Source organism: Aythya ferina (assembly GCF_964211825.1).
Source record: "Aythya ferina genome assembly, chromosome: 3".
Classification (NCBI taxonomy): Eukaryota; Metazoa; Chordata; class Aves; order Anseriformes; family Anatidae; genus Aythya; species Aythya ferina.
Window position 1 is genome coordinate 116744973 of NC_140298.1, and position 16185 is coordinate 116761157.

The 16185-nt window shown below is 55.1% G+C and overlaps 1 protein-coding gene across 2 annotated transcripts; it reads right to left on the minus strand.

The window, feature by feature from the left end:
* Positions 1-662: 662 nt before the first annotated feature.
* On the minus strand, positions 663-16012 carry FDFT1 (farnesyl-diphosphate farnesyltransferase 1). Of its 2 annotated transcripts, XM_084512923.1 has the most exons (8): positions 15861-16012; positions 14017-14114; positions 11591-11774; positions 10043-10171; positions 9586-9777; positions 8623-8799; positions 3666-3818; positions 663-2260 (listed from the first exon to the last, which is right to left on the minus strand). In XM_084512923.1, the coding sequence occupies exons 1-8, from the start codon at positions 15960-15962 to the stop codon at positions 2039-2041; spliced, it is 1257 nt and encodes a 418-aa protein (XP_084369049.1). In that variant the 5' UTR covers positions 15963-16012; the 3' UTR covers positions 663-2038. The 2 variants fall into 2 exon arrangements, with proteins under 2 accessions (XP_084369049.1, XP_084369048.1); XM_084512922.1 differs by lacking the exon at positions 15861-16012 and having other exon boundaries at positions 14017-14336.
* Between the last annotated feature and the right edge of the window lie 173 nt (positions 16013-16185).

Below are 16185 nucleotides of genomic sequence, written 5' to 3' on the forward strand. Positions count from 1 at the left end.
GTGGAAGGCAGGCGAGGCCTTTTTGTACAAGTGCAAGCCGTCCCCACCCCATTCTCTGGCCATATTGGTGGCAGGGGAGCTGCAGCCACTGCCTGGGACCTGCACTGGCCCCCGAGCAGTGCCAAGTCCTGGTGACACAGAGGATGCTCCACCAGGGACCAGAGGGAAGCCAGGGGTGCAGGGCTGGGGAAACAGGGATGTTTCCAGGCACTGGCAAGCACAGCAGCAGCCCAGGGGGTGCTGGACTAGACTGGTCTTGACTTTCTGAGGTTTCTAGAGGGCAGCAGTGCCCCTAGAAGGGCTGTTTGTAGTCCCCCAGCCTGCAACATGCTCTAGGGCTCTAACTTACCTCCTGCCTGGCTCCAGCTCCAACCCAGAAGAGCAGAGAAGGTCCCTGACGTAGGCACAGCTTCCCCACTCCCCTTCTTCCCAACAGGGAGTGGTATAAAAGTCAATATACTGAGCTTTAGCTGTCTCCCCCCCAGGTTACAATTCAGTTTTCAGGCCCAGATTGGGCCTGAAAATAGGGTATTAGGGTATAATTAAATAGGGTATTACTGTCATGCCCTGCAAGGAAGCATCTGCACTTTATGTAACTTGTGCAATAGCGGGGGAACTACCACAATAAGAGAAATAACAGCGGAAGAAATTCTCAAACACTCTTTTTTTTTTTTTTTTCCAAAGAAAACTTTAATGTCAACAAGACAGGAAGCTGCACAAAGGGAGCTACCGCAAGTTTTTTTTTGAACGACAGCTTAAAACTATCTACATAGGTACCCGTGGAGTAGGGGGTGCTTCCTCCAAGTGACAGTCTGGCCACGCAGCCTTGGCCTTGCAAAGGCCACCAAGCGCCCCTGGTAGGGGTAAGCTTTGCTCTGTCCTGCCCCAGGCTGTCCCCCCCATCACACAGTCAAAGCAGCAGTGAGGGATTAGGGTCACTGAAAGCCAAAATCCAGGAAAACAGGACATGAAAGCCGTTTCCTCTTCCCACCCCTGGCGTTCCCCATGGGAACGCAGCCCGCTTGAAGTCCAGGCTGATGGGTTTCGAAGCAGCAGCAGTGGAAAGCTCTTCCAGTTTGCACGTCAGGCTCACTCACAGCACCCCGAGCTGCAGCCAAGTGGGCCAGGAAAACCCACCTGGGCCACCCCAGGCTCCCCCTGGGCTACAAAAGTACAGAGCCCAGAGCATGCAGCAAAGGTGGGTGGCTGTGCTCACCTCAGGCTCAAGGTTATTAGCCCAGGGCAACTCCTTCCCTCTCCCTTTCACCACCTCCCCAGCTGCTAAAACCCCAAACTTTGCAATGCACAGTGCCACCTGCACGAAGGAGCTGCAAGAGCTGGCTTTGGGCTGGGTGCCAGTGGCCAGCGCAGCACGCCTCCGACATTGAACAAGGAAAGGGCTTGTTTCAAGCCTAGCAGCCTCCTCAAATACGACAGAAAGGTGAAGATTGCCCCTGGTTCTAGGTGCCAGGAGGGCAACCAGCCCGGGCTGGTGGCCAGAAGATGGCCAGAGCTTTCTGCAGTGCCTCCTGGCTGAAGCCAGAGCCCTCCACATAGGGAAAAGGGGCTGTGCAAGAAAAGGAGGCCAAACCCAAAAAAAAGGCTCCCGTCCCGCGGCTCCAAGCTGGAAAGGGGTCTCAGATCTCAAGCAAGAAAAGAGGCAACTGGAGTTTCTATTTCAACCATCCTAACCAAAAAAAAAAAAAAAAGAAAGAACAAAATGGTAGTTATCAGGTAAACCGTCCAAAGGGAAAGGAGGGGAAAAAGCAAAATCCAAATTCAACCCCAAACAATAAGACTCCGATTGGTGCTTGCAACCAGCCACGCAGGCAGCAAGAGAGGTGAGGAGCGGAGCCCGGCGATGCCACGCCGTCCCCCCAGGGGGCTCCAGGCCACCAGCATCTCGTCCTCGTCACCGCCCACAGGCCCGGTGGCACCTGGTGGCACCTGGCTGTCCCCACCAGCAGGGGACAAGGAGCCTCCTGCCTCTGCTGCCCGTCCGCCGACCATCTCTTCTCTCCCACCGCCTGCTCACCCTTCAGTTCTCGCCCGCCTGGACGTACTCTTCGGCGGCCTTGGAGATGGTGCTGAGGTACTGCCAGCTGAGGGCGGCCAGCAGCATGGCGCACGACAGGTAGATGGGGGAGTAGTGGTGGCGCGAGGCCATGGGGCCGCCGGGCAGGCTCATGGTGCGGATGGAGGCGATGATCTGCTGCGTCTTGTTGGAGGAAGGGTCGGTGCTGGGGATCTTCTGGTAGATCTGGGGAGGGGAAGGAAGAGTAATGAGTTCCATAACTCCAAGAGTAACCTCAGTTTGCCCCCTGGAGCAGCAGGGGCAAAGGAGCCCATCATCCCCCTGAATTCTGCTCTAGTGAGGCTACATCTTGAGTGCCGTGTTCAGTTCTGGGCCCCTCGCTACAAGGACATCGAGGCCCTGGAGCGTGTCCAGAGCAGGGCTACGAAGCTGGTGAAGGGCCTGGAGCACAAGTCCTGTGAGGAGCGGCTGAGGGAAATGGGGGTGTTTGGTCTGGAGAAGAGGAGCCTCAGGGCAGACCTTATTGCTCTCTGCAACTGCCTGAAAGGAAGGGGTGGGGAGCTGGGGGTCGGCCTCTTCTCACAGGTAACCAGTGATAGGACCAGAGGGAATGGCCTCAAGTTGTGCCAGGGGAGGTTCAGGTTGGAAATGAGGAGACATTTCTGCCCAGAAAGAGCAGTCAGGCGTTGGGACGGGTTGCCCAAGGAGGTGGTGGAGTCACCGTCCCTGGGGGTGTTCAAGGAGAGCTTGGATGTGGTGCTTGGGGACATGTTTTAGTGGTGATATTGGTGGTGGTGTGGTGGTTGGACCAGGTGATCTTGGAGGCCTTTTCCAACTTTAATGACTCTGTGACTCTATGATTCTAAGGCCCAGCTGCTGTACGGGGCCAGGGCCCACTTCCCTGGAGAAGTGCATTAAGCCAGGCAGCCTCTTGAGGGCACCCCATGATGGGAGATGGGCCGCAGGGCCTCAGACACAATCCATCGACTTCAAGTGGTGGTGCTGGGGCAAGCAGGTCTGGCCCAGCAAACCTCACTCACTGCTGGCAACAACCCTTGCTGAATATACTTTTTTACCCCTATGAATCCACCCACCAGCTGTCCTTCCATGTAAACTTTTTCCATCCACAGCACCCCAAAGGCAGGAATCCCGCTGCTTAACCACCTGAGATGGGCTGCCCTCATTTACTGCTGCCCATGAAGTGGAAACACAAACTGCATCACACCCGCTGCAACTATGGACACGGTGTAAACAAGAGTGTTCACCATGGAGCTGTCTGTGGGGAGATGATGAAACCTGTTCAGAAGAACCAGTCCTCTTGACTGCTCAGAGAGAGGAAGCCCTCACGCTCTGTAAGCTGACTCATCTTGCTCTTGACCAGAATTAAGACAAGACTTTGGTCTCTGCCTCCCAACACAGGCACAGACCGAGGGTATATTTAAATAATGTCAAGCACCTTGTTTGGTCCAGGCCAGAACCACGTCAGGCATCGCCATGCCCTGGTGATGGACTAATAGGGACCTAATGAAGGGATTAACAGATTCAAGGGCGTGCAAGGGACTGCCCATTTCCCACCAAGAACAAGAACAGCAGCAGCCAGAAATGACTCGAAGCAAGCTGCTCAACCTACCTCTTCCACGTACTGGTACATGATGGCTTTGACAGCCTGTATGTTTGTGGCGTCCATCATCAGAGTGACGGCTTGTCCCTTCCGGATCTTCACTACGCCCCTGAACACCTGCTTGTTGTTATAGCAGGCGGCCAGAGTGGCGATGGCCATCACCTAAGGAGAAAAACAAAGAGCCCTCACTACATTGCAAGGAGCCTGCCCAGGGAATAACTTCAACCCGAGTGAAGTCAACAGCAAAACACTGGAGTGGAGCCACAATCCCACTTACAGCACGCGCCAGCAAAGAACAAAGAGATAAGAGAATAAAACACGTCAGAGTTTGCTCTAAAGAAAGATATCTTCCCTTGGTGCATTTCCTGGCTCTCTGATGAATTATTGCAGCTACAGGATGACTTGACAAGGAGGCAGCATGCATTATGTCAATTAATAATGTAGGTGAATTTGACAACCCAAATGTTGCCTGCCATTCCTCCCCCCAGCCCCACTTTGGAAATTCACTCCCTTACATTTTTTTTTATTATTATTATTTAATTGTTATTATTTATTTTAAAGATACATTACATTTCTATCTCTCTCAAATTTGTTTCGATCCAGTGAATAAGCCTAAAAGTGAATAGAGATTGAGGGTCATCTATCTATCCCCATGTTCTGGCATGAATTAAAATGGGAGGACAAAGAGGCCTATGCATTCATGCCGTGGATATATGACAGTATGAGATTTTTTAGCCTTTTCTCAACATCACTGGTGTTTTCTGAGAGAAACAGCAGGTTTCTGCCAACTGGGGACTGAGAGGTCAGAAGATGGCGTAGAACACGCCCACTTCAGGTACCCAATGAGGCGCTGTTCATTTCTCTCATCCTCCTCAGACAGACAAGAGGTGGTGATGGTCCTGATTTTCTCTAAACAACCCAAGATGTCTCATGCCCGTTCCCACTTTCTCTGGCCAATTCCCACCCTCCCAGGTGATAAGGTGCTCCTCAGTTTCTTGTTGTGTCCTTATCAATGGTGAAACGCAAAAAGCCACATAACTTTCCAAGACTTGTTTGGGAGAATTAGAAAGCAGGCCTTCTTTCTTAACAGCACTTTCTTCAATCCCTTCAAGTTATTGTTACATATTTTGTGTTCTACACTTGTTGTTTCCATGGTCACTTCAGGATGTCTCCAATGCTTGAGTGCCCAGCTGCATGTCAAGGACACGCCTGGCTCCCAGGGGCAGGTCCCAGGCCGCACACAGACCTCCTGGCCTGGACCCCAGCCTGGCACACATGGCTCCTGTCAGCTGGAAGCAGCCATCTCACCTCAGCATTGGCTCATCACAGCCAGGCGATCTCTGGCAGTGCTGCCAGCAGGGGCACTGCAAGACCCCTGTGATGCCACCACAGAGTCACTGTCACCCTACGGCCTCACAAAATGTGGCTGCCTGTAACTACCCTGAGCCATGCGCCTGCAGCTAGTCTGGCTGGTGGGACTTGAGAGCTCGAGGTCCCAGTGCTGGAAGGAGAGAGGCGGAGGTATTCCATGAGGCACACGCGAAGCCATTCTTTTTGCACACGAGCCATCAAGGTTCTTTGGTAATGTCACCAAATATATCTACATATATGTGCCTGATGTAGCGCAAGGAAGACACAAAGAGTTGAGGCCCTGCACACCGCAGAGGTTGCAGGCACCATGAACCAGGAGCAACCAGAGGAGGAGGCCCCCGGGGATGAGACGTGCCCCATCTGCCTGGGCTGGCTGTCCAGCACCACTCATGTGGACCCCTGCGGGCACTCCTTCTGCCTGGGGTGCATCCTGCCCTGGGCCACTAAGAGCCACCTGCCTGCTGTGCTGCAGGCCTATTGCAGCCATTGTGCGCCTGCTGCCACCCGCCTGGCACAACGCCTCGCCCTGCGGGCCCCCCAGAAGATCGCAGCAGGACGGGCACACACTGCCATGGTCCCTGCAGTACCCCGACGCCGAGGACATCGCCTGGCTACGTTGGGTCCAAGAGGAGGAGCCGGGCTCTGGCGACCATGCGGGCCGCGGGGCCAGGCCCTGCAACTGAGAAGCATCTGGGGCTCACCTGGGGATGGGCTGTGGGGGTGGCACCCACATTTACCCCAGGAATAAATTATGACTTTTCCAGCCTGCAAAGCCTCTGCCTCCACTCATTCCTGCATAGATCAGTGAGGGGCTGAACACAGTACTCTCTCTCTATGTGCACCGAAAATGTGTTTGGGGATCTCTGCTGTTGATGGGGAATGGCTGCAGGTGGCAGGTTCCCAGGATGAGAAGTCATTTGGGAGCCACAAAGCTGACCTGGCCTGACTGGGAAAAAAGGCTGACAGCAAGTCTCCTAAAAACCTGGCAGCAGAGAATGCCTGCCAGCTGGGGAACTGGGCCTGGCAACCTGCAGCATCCCTGCAAGTGCAGTCTAAGGGTACCTAAGAACCTGAGAGTTCCTGAATGCATTCCTGCTGCGTGACATGATTTAGGTGCTCCTGCTCCGGAAAGGGGATTGGACTAGATATCTTTCAAAGTGCCTTCCAATCCCTAACATTCTGTCATTCTCTAACTGTGCATCATTGAGCACTCACCCTGGAGGAGAGTAGGCTCAGGGGGATCTTAGCAATGCTTAGACATCCTCACAGGGAGGATACAAAGAAGACGGAGCCAGGTTCTTGTCAGCACTGCCCAGCAGCCATCCGGCTCTAGGTGTCCCTGCTTGAGGAGGGGGGTTGGAGCAGAGGACCTCCAGAGGTCCCTTCCAGACCCAACCCTTCTGGGAGCTTCCTGCTGGGTAGAAAACAGGCCCTTTTGATCCCACTGACACATAAGATGGCGTAGAACGCCCCCACTTCAGGTAACCAGTGAGGCGCTGTTCATTTCTCTTGTCCTACCAAGACAGACAAGAGGTGGTGATGGTCCTGATAAAGAATCCTAGATGTCTCATGCCTGTTCCCACTTTCTCCGGCCGATTTCCACCCTCCCAGGTAATAAATTGGTCCTCAGTTTCTGGTTGTGTCCTTATCAACGGTGAAATGCAAAAAGCCACATAACTTTCCAAGACTTGTTTGGGAGAATTCTAAAGCAGGCCTCCTTTCTTCACTCCCTTCAGGTTATTGTATAGATATTTTATGTTCTATTCTTGTTTCCATGGTTTCTCCAGGACGTCTCCAATGCTTGAGTGCCCAGCTGCAGTCAAGGACATCCCTGGCTCCCAGAGGCAGGTCCCAGGCCGCACACAGACCTCCTGGCCTGGACCCCAGCCTGGCACACATGGCTCCTGTCAGCTGGAAGCAGCCATCTCACCTCAGCATTGGCTCACCACAGCCAGGCGACCTCTGGCAGTGCTGCCAGCAGGGGCACTGCAAGACCCCTGTGATGCCACCAGAGTCACTGTCACCCTACGGCCTCACAAAATGTGGCTGCCTATAAGTACCCTGAGCCATGCGCCTGCGGCCAGTCTGGCTGGTGGGACTTGAGAGCTCGAGGTCCCAGTGCTGGAAGGAGAGAGGCGGAGGTATTCCATGAGGCACACGCGAAGCCATTCTTTTTGCACGTGAGCCATCAAGGTTCTTTGGTAATGTCACCAAATATATCTACATATACGTGCCTCATGTGTTCCAAGGAGAGTCTTGCCCACTGGAACCTATCATATTTTCCATTTTCATTGCAATGTTTGTAATCCATACTAAGAATATTTAGTGCTATAGTACTACAGACAACTAGGTTGAACCTAGAAAGCTTAAACTATTAGAATATTTTCTTCCTGGTTCTCTCTGTAGTACTCCTGCTGGTGGCACACAAGGTGGTGAGGTCCAAAAAAGAAGACACGAAGCGTCGAGGTCCTGCCATTGATACACAGCAGAGGTGCTGAGGACCAGAGGCTGCTGATCACCACCTGGCACCAGGGCAGCCTCCCACAGGGAACGACCATCTCCACACCGCGGAGGCTGCAGGCACCATGAACCAGGAGCAGCCAGAGGAGGAGGCCCCCGGGGATGAGACGTGCCCCATCTGCCTGGACCGGCTGTCCAGCACCACTCGTGTGGACCCCTGCGGGCACTCCTTCTGCCTGGGGTGCATCCTGCCCTGGGCCGCTCAAAGAGCCACCTGCCCGCTGTGCCATGGACCTATTGTGGCCATCTGATGCCCGCCCGGCGCAATGCCTCGCCCTGCTGGCCCCAAAGGAGATCGCAGCAGGACGGGCACACACTGCCACTGTCCCTGCAGTACCTTGACGCCAAGGACATGGCCTGGCTACGTCTGGTCCAAGAGGAGAAGCTGGGCTCTGGTGACCATGCAGTCCGCCAGGCCAGGCCCCGCAACTGAGCAGGCGGCCGGGCCTCACCTGGGGACGGGCAGAGGGTGGCAGCCACCCTCAGTTACCCCAGGAATAAATTATGACTTTTCCACCCTGCAAAGCCTCTGCCTCCACTTATTACTGCATGGGTCAGAGGGGAGGGGGGTAGAGGGAGTGGGAACAGGGGCTGAAGTAATTAAAGAGCAGAAGTCTCCTAAAAGCCTGGCAGAGAATGCCTGCCAGCTGAGGAACCAGGCCTCGCAACCTGCAGCATCCTTGGAAGGTGGTGACTGCCTCCTGCAAGTGCAGCTTAAGGGTACCTAAGAGCAAGAGGTTTCCTCAAGATACCACTACCAAGGGCAAAAGCAAGAAACCAGAAGAGCAACAGGCTGTCTGAGGAGGAGGAATTGCTCTGGAAAAGGTGCCCCTCTTAGAGACTAGGTAGCATCCGTTTCTATCGGTTGTCTCAGGTGAAACACAGAAATTAGCAGCGTCTTTTGGCAGCTCCAAGGAGGTGGTGTTTTAGATTGGACTAGATGGTCTTTCGAGGTCCCTTCCAATCCCTAGCATTGTGTGATTCTGTCACAGACATGATCTGTAACCCTTCCACCTCCAGCTCTTCATCAGCTGGGCTGCAGATGATGAAGAACCACTTGGAAGCCATAACCTACCTGGGGGATAGCACAGAAGTTGAAGACACTTTGGTTTTTCAGGCGGGACAGATACGTAAGGACATCAGGGACATGGTGGAGAGCGTTGGTGATGAGCTCGTTCAGACACTGGACAGCCATATCGATGTTCTCTGGTTTGGCAAGGTCCGAGAGCTTTTTTGCATATCTGCTCCAAACCTAAAGAGCAAGATAAAGACTCAAATTAGAGGGTACATTCATGCTGTGAAGGAGACATCGGTAAGTCTGAGGTCTGGGGGAAGAACCCCCACAGCCTTGAAGGACTAGGGCTTACACGGCTAAAGAAGAAAGAAAATTCCTTGGAGGGCTTCAAGAACAGCAGACAAGCATCTGTCTGATAGGCAGAGCTGATCCTGTCTCTGGGAAGAGACTAGGTAACCTCCCAAAAACCTCAGCCAGTCTTTTTCTCCCTCATTCCCAGATCTGACTTAATAGGAGAGGGGAAAAAGCTGCCCAACAAGCTCTTAGCAGTGGGGGAAAGACATCATCTTGCCACCACATCAGTGCCTAACAGCTGTAGATAGATGTAGGACTCGTGAGCCAGGTGTCATTTGAAGAAGTTGTTATTAAAGGAACATACAACCAACAGCAGCAACCTTAAAATTGGAGCAGACTGTCAAATCTCTCCCATTAACTTCGATTTAAAGGGATATGAAAGATGCTACAATTTTAGCTGTGCGTGGTCCATTTGGCTACATCCACAAAAGATCTTGGACAGAAGTTCACAAAGATTGTCAAGGGACAACAACAAACAAGCCAGAACAGCAGAAAAGCCCTGACCATGGGGATTTTGAAGAAAATTCTAGGAGGAACTCCTCCAACGCGAGGCTGCAATGCACTATCAGAGCAGCAAAGACTGTACCTACATAATTTATTAGCACAGTACGTGCAGTTCCTCACGAAGCACAGCAGAAACACTCGCCCAAAGGCAGTGCTCTCCCTTACCTCTCTGGGCCAGAACTCCCTTCCCTCCAGCTGGTCCTCCAGATAGTCACGGATGATGTTGGTTTTCTGCAGGAAGAGGCCCATGGAGTTTGCCAGCTCCGTGTCCTGCCCGACAATCGGATCTTCTAGCTCTGATGCAGAGAAGAGACGGGAAAGGCCTATCCCCACCAGCCCAGCTACGTAGTGACAGTACTGGGAGGCACCGGGAGGGGAAAGGACAAAAGAAAAACAAGATAAATGGAATGGTTACAAAGAGCTGCCCACTTCTCACAGCACGTTTTACAAAAATGATGCTCAGGAGGCAATTCATGGTACGTTTTCTGCAAGTTCTCCTTGCAACATTGGCCTTCCCACGCCCAAACACCTTGCCAGAGATGTCCTCTGCCACGTGAGTGAGTGTTGGTGCTAGGTAACTAGGTTGGAGCAAGGTAACTTGAGCGTGTCCGGGTTGACTTACCTTATCCCACTCCCGCTGAGAATCGACTTTCTTCTCCAAGAACTCGGCCATCCCGACACCCATCTTGTGGCAAATGTCTGAAATCACGTCCTGGTAGACTTTCGACAGGTTCCTGAACTCCATGGAGATCTGCAGCACGAGCCACCACAAGGAAACAAAGACAGCAGGAAAAAAAATAATAATAAAAATCAGAATTCAACATTTATTAGCAGACCAGACTTGTTTAGCAGGCTCTTATCCCACCCTGGCTAGAGATCTAGGACGACTCCCCCAACAAGAGTTGTTTCAAGGCCCTCCAAGCACAGGCTCTGTCCATCCTCAATCTCAACGGCACGATCTCTGGCAGCAGATCAGACACGATGAAATCTTTGGGAAGACTCTGCAGCCTTGGACCTGCATCCTCTGGGAGGTGCAGGACAAAACTAGCTATGCCTGGTGTGCTAAGTCATTTCTCAAAATTGATGAGAGCATCCCAGCACGCCAAGAACAGGAAGGGAAGGAGAGGATGCTGGTGCTCTGTTCTCCTGAGGCTTTCCAGCTTTGGCTCTTGCAGGACATGAGTGCCCTTCGCACAACGGGAAAGGCATCAAACAGCAGGGAGAGTGTGAGATCCTCCCCCTGCATCTCCACAACCTTCCCAGTGATTCAATTGCTGCGTAAATTAAGCGCACGGGCTCAGCTTCTGCCTCAGGGGCTGGGATCCCCCACGCAGAGAACTGCTGGCGAGCACATCCCTACCAAATATTATTAAAATCATACCTGAATATGAACTCTTATCACCTGAGTGCATAACACAAACAAAACAGAGAACAACAAAGTTCCCTAGACACCTTACCAGCAGAAAATCTCTCCTGAACTACCACAGCAGTGGCATAAAACCCACATCTTTATCACTATATATTAACAACTCCCTGGTGCAGCTCTCTCCTATCCCATGCATCCGCAGCAGAGCCTCAAAGTTTCCACTCCACCTTGCTTCTCCAAATGACAACCCCCTTTCCCACTGCTACGGAAAGCCTGATCAGGACAGAAAAAAAATAAGCAGAAGAAAGCTGAGCAAAGCAGGACTTCCTCAAAAAAAAACAAAAAAAAAACAACAAAAAAACAACAACAACAACAAAAAAAAACGCTTTTTTCTATATTATACTGTTTCTTCAACAGAGCTTTAAAAACAAAGCAAAAAAAAAAAAAAACAAACCATCAACTATTCTTGATCAATGTGAGCAATAGCAAAGCAGCTCTAATACTGATTAACTTACTGGGGAGATGCAGACTCCTTGTGCCTTCGTTTTGGAAAGATCCTTAAATAGCAACACTTTGGGCAATAAGTTTATGAACAGCAAAGGTGCTTTTTATCGTAAGCTCTACGCTGAAGACCTTCAGACTCCTGCAGATCCTGCAGGACTGCTGCAAACGCTGTTCCTCCCTCAAGCTGGGCACCAGGAAAGTCTTCCTCATCTCCCTCTGCACGAAGGGTCCCAGGACAGCAAACCCAAAAAAATGCATGGGCTCTGCCCCAGGAACCTGATGCTTTCAGAGGTGCCTTACCGTGGGGAAGTCCTCCAGCACCTGGCGGTCCTTCTCCTTGCTCTCCATGTACCTCCAGTCCGGCTGGTAGAGATAGGAGTGAAACTCGTGCAGCATCGGGACCTTTACGTCCAGGCTGATGGTCATGTCATCCTCTATGGTGTCCAGGGCACGCAGAACTAGGTAGAAGATGCAGACGGCGTGGCTGCAGGGGGAGAGAAAACCGTCATCTTAATCAGGGTTGCTTATTATTTGGGAAAAGCAGCTTAGGTTCATCCCTGGCTTTCTCCCTGGAGCAGAGCGTTCCTTGCAAGGCTTTTTTGGCTATTTACCACTGGGCAGGGCACTGCAAAATCCGAGCGAGCTCCGAGGCTCCCGGCCAGCGCTCGCTAGGACCCGGGGGGACGGAGCCCGAGGTCTGTTTACAGGAATAAAAAGCAAATTCACAGCAAGGACAAGGGGAAAAGCAGGTGGGACCGTTCCTACTGCTGCACCTGGAGCCCTTTTAGCCACCCTGGGGGGAGTAAGGGCACCCCTTAGGGTGCAACGGGAGCATCAGGGAGGGCAGGCAGAGCCAAAAAGGCTCCGGATTTCTCTCAGGCTTGCCGCACCCAAGCCACACAGGAAGGAATCACTTCCCCAGAACCCTCCCGAAATGAGAAACGCTGGGTTTAGGCAACCCCCTTCCCAAGAAGATGCCCTAAACACGGGGCAACGGGCCGGATGGGGTCCTGGCACATGCAGCACAGGATTTATAGGGCCAAAAAGAAACCCAGAGAGATGAGGCCGAGCCTCCCAGCCCAGCACATCGATCCCTCGGGTACCGCCGCCGCAAGCACCACCTGCCAGCTCTGCCTCTCCCTCCCTCATCCCCAAACTCTCCAAAGGCAGCTTTGGGAAGTGGATTTCTCCCGATCCGCCACAGAGCTGTGGCCATAACTCAGCAGCAGTCCCCGCACGTAGGTCGGGAACGGCCGCCGATAGCATTTTTAGGATGCCAGGCAGGCGTTTCTGTGCCCTGGGGACAGGGAGCCTTCACCATCCCGGTAAACTACAACAAGGGGAGGATTAAAGGGCAGAAAAGGCAGGCAGGACAGATTACCGGCACCCTATAGACACCAGGAACACATTACGAGGTGTTAAAGAGAAGTGAAAGCGCCAATCAATAAAACAGGGAAAAAAATAAGTTGGGTTTTTGGCCCTTCTCACGCTTTTCCAAGCCGCTGGATTTTTTTTTTTTTTTTTGGCTTTTCCTGCAAAACCATTTCACAAACACTGGAGAGCAGCCGCGGGGCAGTGTCCCAAACACCAGCTTGGCCCCAAATGCCAGCTCAGGAACCAGCAGATTCAGGAAGGATTCAGGCACAACACGTACACCTACTTATGGGATCCCCTGCTTTGAACCATTAACACGGCTCGGGATTGATGAGGAAAGTTCCCCAGAGGGGAAATCAGGAACATAAAGGAATATTTAGGGTGCGTAAAGAGGCGCACAAGACCCCAAGCTTTTATCCCCCTTTTTCCACAGGGGTCAGCGAAAGCTTTAAAGCAAATCTGGGCGCCCAGCAAACCTCGTGGACCTCCGGGACGGAGCTCTGGAGGCTGCTGCTTCCACACCAACCTCTCTGTCGGGCTCCAGACCCTCGGTCAGCCCCGGTTTTCTGCTCGCCTCCTCCTGCCGTGCCTCTCCGGCGTGGCACCCAGCGCCAGCTCCCGCTGCTGCTGCCAGGACGCGCATTCCCAGGGTGTCACAGGCAGCACACGGGCCCTGCCTTTCACCTCCCGCTGCCAGACGAGCCGCAGCGACCGGCGGCGGGCCCCCAAAAAAAATAAAATAAAAAAAAAAAAAACCCGAGCCCTGCTGCGTGGGGAGGGAGCAGCTGCGCCGAGGAGCCCAGGGGCATGGCGTGGGCACCGCCGCGCTGATTGGGGCAGGAGGGTTTGGGGTGCAAGGCTGTTGGATGGTTCCCCTCCAAAAAAAAAATCCCGAATGAGCAGACCTGGTGTTTGGGGGCATTGCACAGACCCCCCCAGTACCCAAACTGAGCAACCCCAATGCTTAGGGGCATTGCACAGACCCCCCCCCCAGAACCCCCCCAGGCAGCTTCAGCACTTGGGGGAATTGCACAGACCCCCTCAAATCCCCCAGTACCCAAACCGAGTGGTCCCAGTGCCTGAAGGCACCACACAGACCCCCCCTAAAGTAACTCCAGTGCCTGGGGGCATTGCACAGACCCCCCCCAGTACCCAAACCGAGCAACCCCAATATTTGGGGACATTGCACAGACCCCCCCAACACCCAAACCGAGCAACCCCAATGCCCGGGGGCACCGCGCAGCCCCCTCCCACCCCCCCCCAAGCAGCCCTGCAGCCTGATACCATTGCACCCCCACCCTCCCCACCCCCAGCCGTGCCCCCCCCCCGGGTGCCCCCTGCTTTCAGCTCACCGCAGCTCTCCGTCCAGGGCCTGGATGACGGCGGCGAAGCTGCGGCTGGTCTGGTTGAGGTAGCGGTAGCAGGTGCGGAGGCCGAGTCCCAGCGAGTCCTGGGGGGAAACCGGGGGGCACAGAGGGGGTTGGAGGCGTGGGGGGGCCGGAGGAGAAGGGGGGCACTGGGTGGCAGCCCCGCTGCGCTGCCCCCGCCGCCCCCCACCCCGCAACCGCCCCAGAGCAGCTCTGGGGGGTCCCCGAGGGGGGGACAGAGCCAGGGTGCGCTTGAAAAGGGACACGGCTTTGGTGCTGGCGGCCATCGGGGAGGTGGCAGCGGGATGGGGGGGGCACCAAGGGGGGGGCACCGAGCCCGCTCCGCCCCCTTGACCGCCCCCTTAACCCGCTGAGCGCCCGGCGTGGTGCTGGGAGGCTGCAAGCTGCTGGGAGCACCGCGACGGGGCAATGCATGGGGAGCAGCGAGCTGCTGCAAGGCTGTGGGAGAGGTGCAATGCGAGGGGAGCAGCGAGGTGCTGCAAGGCTCCGGGTCAGAGCAATGCACGGGAAGCAAAAAGGTGCTGGGAAGCTCTGGGGTGATGCACGGGAAGCACTGAGGTGCTGCAAGGGGCTCGAGCAATGCACGGGGAGCACCAAGGTGCTACGAGGTGCTGGAGCAATGCACGGGGAGCACCAAGCTGCTCCAGGAAGGTGCTGGAGCGATGCACGGGGAGCACCAAGATGCTGCAAGGGGCTGGAGCAATGCATGGGAAGCACCAAGGTGCTGTAAGAAGGTGCTGGAGCAATGCACGAGGAGCACCAAGGTGCTGCAAGGGGCTGGAGCAATGCACAGGGAGCATCAAGGTGCTGGGAAGCTCTGGAGTGATGCACGGGAAGCAGCAAGGTGCTGCAAGGTGCTGGAGCGATGCACGGGGAGCACCAAGGTGCTGGGAAGCTCTGGGGCGATGCACGGGAAGCAACAAGGTGCTACAAGGTGCTGGAGCAATGCACGAGGAGCACCAAGGTGATGCAGGAAGGTGCTGCAGGAAGGTGCTGGAGCAATGCACAGGGAGCATCAAGGTGCTACAAGGTGCTGGAGCAATGCACGGGAAGCACCGAGGTGCTGCAAGGCACCAGGGCCGGGATAATTAATCTAAGGGAAGCATCAAGCTGCTACAAGCCGCCGGTGCAATGCACGGGAAACACCGAGCTGCTGCAAAGCACCGGGGCAACGCGTAGCAAACAGCAAGCTGCCGGGAAGCACCGGGACAACACGCACGGGATGCACCGGGGCTGCTGCAACGCCCAGGAAGCACCAAGCTGCTGCAAGGTGTTGATGCAATGCACGGGAAGCATTGATCTGTTGGGAAGCAAACCGATGCAAAGCACCGGGGCCGGTGCAATGCAAGGCAAGCCGGCAGCTGTGCAAAACACGAGCAGAACCAAGCGGCTGCCGAGCACCGGTGCTGATGCAGCAAGCACCCGGGAGCAAGCAGCACGCTGCAGGGCAGCACCGGCGCCGCTGCAATGCACCGTGAGCACCCAGCCTCTTGCATTGGGGCTTGCTGCGATGCCTGCAGCACCCCGGGGTGCCGGGGACCCCCAAAGCGGGGGCGCGCATCGCCTGCAAGCGGCTCCGCACACACCAAGCAGCCGTGCACGCCCAGCCGGCTGCCGATGCAAAGCAAGGGGAGCGTGCAAACCCCAATGAGCGATGCTCAGCACCATGCAAAGCCCCGGGAGCGATGCAAAACCCCCCCGAGCATCACAAATCCCCCCCCAAAACCCGCAGCGGGGCCGCGCACGGAGCCCCCCCGCCCCCCTCCATCACCACGGGGACGCGCCCCGGAGCATCCCCGGCCCCTCACCGGGTCGATGCGCGGCATGACAGCCCGGTAGCCGCCCATCTTGAAGCGCAGCAGGTTGTAGATGTCCTCGGGGTGCCCCAGCCATGTCCGCAGCAGCTCCATGGGGGCTCCCGCTGCCCGCGCGCGCTCCCGACGCCGCCACGCGCGCTCCCGGCGCCGCTCCCCCCTCTTCGCCCTCCCCCTCCCCTTGCTAAACCGCTGAGGGGGGCGGGCCCCTCGAGGAGCCGCTCCGCCAATCAGAGTGCTCGCCTCATGGCTCGGCAGGTAGATAGGAGCGCCTATTGGTCGGCCTCTCGTCGTACCAGAGGGGTTTCGGCCAATAGGA